We start from the raw sequence: 3,759 nt of genomic DNA, 5'->3' as shown, positions 1-3,759 counted from the left end.
CCTAGCTGTGTCATGATCGCATGGTAAAGTTCTTTGGTGCTCTGTTGCAGGAAGAATTGTAGCAGGATTGGTCATTGTCATTCCGACCAGTCCTTTGGTGGGTGCAACCAGTCTTTCACTTCACCTGGTGCCTGTTTGAACAACTACCTTCAATGTGTCTTGCTGTTCCACCAGTGCCTCCTGTGAACAAAGAACTGCTGATGTTCCCGATGAGGGTTCATTCACAGTCGTGTCCCATGAGACTGAAGCTGATTCTCGAGGCCACTTACAAACCGCCTTTGGTGGACTGTCTGGCTCCTTTGGGCACTTTGGAAGGCGCTGCCATTGCAGGAGATCCTGCATCTGAGGCTGTTGTGCACTACTGCTCCGTGGATCCATCTGCCAATCCTGTCATCAATCTAACATCTGACGATGTGGCTTCTTTCTGGAATGCATTTCCTTTTAATGGCTTCGAAGACATTCTGCAAGATCATGGCTACTGTTTGATAAATTTGACCATTGGCCTATTCTAAAGTTTTAAAGTTTGCCAACATTTCCTTTAACTTTGGCCTACTGTGCTTGTCATGATCACCATTGTGTCTCTTGGTATGTTTTAGCTATTTTTAACAAGTTTTTTAATTACATTTTAGTTATATTTTAATATGATTTTAGCTTGCTTTAGTCCGGAGCATTTTAGCTTTGGTTCATTCACTTTCTCTGGTGTCATTAGTCTGGCATCATACTTGTTCTAGCGATGGGGAGGGTGTGGCGGATCCTTTTCAGTTTTAATGGGAATCAGGAGTTTAGCTTAGCCTTCTGGCTTGCAGGCCTGTACTGCCTTCACCTAGTGACTTTTAATCTAATCAGCTTGCTCTGTTTTAGCACATTTATTTAATTATTTTTTCCAAGATGACTGCCATGTTTCTAGTTAAGAAGATATTTTAGTTTCATGTTATCAGTGCTACCCTGTAAAGACGCCACTATCAGCGTCAAAGATAAATGAGATATGTAGGTATTTACATCATGTACTTTCCCACTTCCGTGTAACAGTAACATAATGTAGCTTTTCAGGGAATTTTTTATATAATTACCGCCCAAAGCATGACTTCTTATCTATTGTTTGGGAACATACCGATGTCAGGAGATCTACAAGATCTGTATAAATACATCTCACAGAGACAAGATATTCAGAGGGATTCCTACCAGATGCCATGGATGCTATCTATGCTACACATCGCCTTGATGCTGACCCAGTCTTCATGTCACCACAGAGTCTGACCTAGAGACCTCATTCCAAGGTAATGAAGGTTGGGGGGTTCTTCTCATGGACATGGTACTGGTGGATTAGGTTTAACACACCCAGCTTTTTTAGGTTAGAGATATGGTTCATCAGGCTAGGGTAGTAGGGCCTATTTCACATCTATTTCATATATCATGTTATTGCAAGATGGTGGGGGTCTTTGTATTCATGAATTGTTTTTAAAATTCTGTTTCTTGCATTGTTCATTATCCTAATCATTGCAGCACATGCAATTAACAGTACAGTGCAGTCTTGTTAATAAAACGTATTGAACATTTTACTGCATCTCCTTCATTGTTTGTGTATGACTGAGACATGTTGCTCATCTCAGAAAAGGGTAATCTCGGTTTAACCACGACCTCCCTGAGATGTTGCACTCTTGAGTTCATGTCTAAAGGCTGCCACAAATCACCTTTTGCTGTTTGGGGTTTTGGTGCGGTACTGCTTGTGAGGTGGGAGGGTTGGGCAGACGTTGCGACTTGTAGAACTGGCCTAGTCGCCTACAAACAAAAGTGCTGTCATCCCTAAACCAGTAGACTTGTTTAAAGCAGCAGTCAAACTGCGACAGTGGCTGCTGCCATTCATACTCCTGGTACACTGTATACTGGCCACTGGTAGTCAGTGATCTGCAGTATGTGTAAGGAAATAGGAATTATGTGTTACATTGACACGCACTACAGCTCTGCTTTCAGGTAACTTTACACTTACATGCACAGATCGTCCAGACAGTGGCAAAGCACAATCTGTCCCAGCTACATCATTCAGTTGACTCCAATCACAACCCTTCCTCCACAAGCAAACAATTACTAATCAGCTTGTGGATTAAAAGAAAGTAGTTACTCAGTCAGACATTCCCCAATCTGTGCAGCAAGGGAAGTACTACCTCCGTTGACAGTATTTTTGGAAAAAAATAAAGAAACAAATATGTGCAAATAATGTATTTCAGATCTGTTATTTGAACATAAATATGCTAACACAATAAATTAGGTCATAAAAGTCAAAATGTAGTTTCCTGAAAGTTGAGAACATCATGGCCACATATTTAACATTGTGAGAATCATTATGTGGCGAATACGTAAGATAAGTGTTTAACATAGAAGTATTGTATGATCATTTTATCCCATTTTTATTTACCTATCTATACAGATCTCTGAACCTAGGCAAGATTAGGAGACGTCAACCTCAAGTGTTCAGACCATTCCCAGACCTTGCCTCCAAGGAGGAACGTGATGTGATCAAACAGTTTAGGTTGAATAGACAAACTTTCCAGGATTTATGTCTGCATTTCCTGCATCACAATATTAATCCTGCAGCTATTACAGCAATAGTGAAAAGCATGGCAGTTCTACATTTTCTGGCCAAAGGATCTTTCCAATTCACTGTGTCAGTGACTGGAGGCATGTCACAACCAACGTTCACTGTGGTACTTCAAGAAGTCCTTTGTGCCTTGCAGAAACACCCCAAAAACTACATCCAGTTCCCAAATCAACAGGATTTTGCCACTGTGAAGGGAGACTTTTATGCTTTGAGGGGCCTGCCATATGTGTTTGGAGCTATAGATGGAGCACTTATTGCTTTGGTGCCACCACAAGCAAGGAAACAGGTCTACAGTAATCAGAAGAACTACCATTTCATCAATGTGCAAGTTGTCTGCTCAGTTGATCTAAACATCTCAAGTGTTTGTGCCCGCTTTCCAAGGTCAACACGGGATTCTTTTGTACTACACAACAGCACCATACCCCTGCAAATGTCACAACTTGCACTAGAACAGGCTTGGCTTGTTGGTAAGTAGAAAAAGGCATGAGGATCATTAGCTTTAAACAGAGTTTAAGAAGTTAGCATGGCATGACATGATATTGATCCCTTGATCTGTTTCTTCCATATAGGAGACTCAGCATATCCCAATAGACCCTGGTTGCTAGCCACACTGAGGAATCTAACAATGCCAGGGGAAGTCCGCTTTAATGAGGCCTATCGTAGGACACGGAGGCCAGTGAAGCAGGCTTTTGGGTTCCTGAAGGAAAGATTTAGATGCCCGTACAAGGCCGGTGAAGCCTTCCTCTACTCACCTGATAAGCTGTGCCAACTTGCAGTTGCTTGCTGCATCCTACAGAACGTTGCCCTACATTCAAACATCCCAATCATGGCAGAGGATTGTAACTGTGATAAACCACCGGGTGAGGATTTTGAAATGCCCAATGAAGATGACAGTGGTAAAGAAGGAATTCATGTATATCAAGATGACATTGATCACTTCTTCAACTGAGTGGAAGTGTACCGTTCCATTTTGTAACTGACAATGGTGGGCCATGTTGTGACATAGCAAATATATCCATCTTCAATTACTTGGTAATGGTGAGTTGACCAAAGTCCAAGAGAAAGACATTTGTTGGACAGAGTTTTCTTACATTGACCCCAGTGTTTATTGACAAAGATCACCCTTAGTTGTGCCACATACATGTGTCCTCCTGAATCACCTT

General features: G+C 41.7%; 1 protein-coding gene across 1 annotated transcript; it reads left to right on the top strand.

The window, feature by feature from the left end:
• The first annotated feature begins 2,615 nt into the window (after nucleotides 1–2,615).
• On the top strand, nucleotides 2,616–3,545 carry LOC138283539 (putative nuclease HARBI1). The gene is made up of 2 exons (XM_069221478.1): nucleotides 2,616–3,063; nucleotides 3,166–3,545. The coding sequence occupies exons 1-2, from the start codon at nucleotides 2,616–2,618 to the stop codon at nucleotides 3,543–3,545; spliced, it is 828 nt and encodes a 275-aa protein (XP_069077579.1).
• The last annotated feature ends 214 nt before the right edge of the window (nucleotides 3,546–3,759 follow it).

This window comes from Pleurodeles waltl, chromosome 3_1 (assembly GCF_031143425.1).
Source record: "Pleurodeles waltl isolate 20211129_DDA chromosome 3_1, aPleWal1.hap1.20221129, whole genome shotgun sequence".
NCBI lineage: Eukaryota > Metazoa > Chordata > Amphibia > Caudata > Salamandridae > Pleurodeles > Pleurodeles waltl.
Note: the sequence above shows the minus strand (reverse complement) of the source record. Positions and strands in the feature narration are given on the sequence as shown.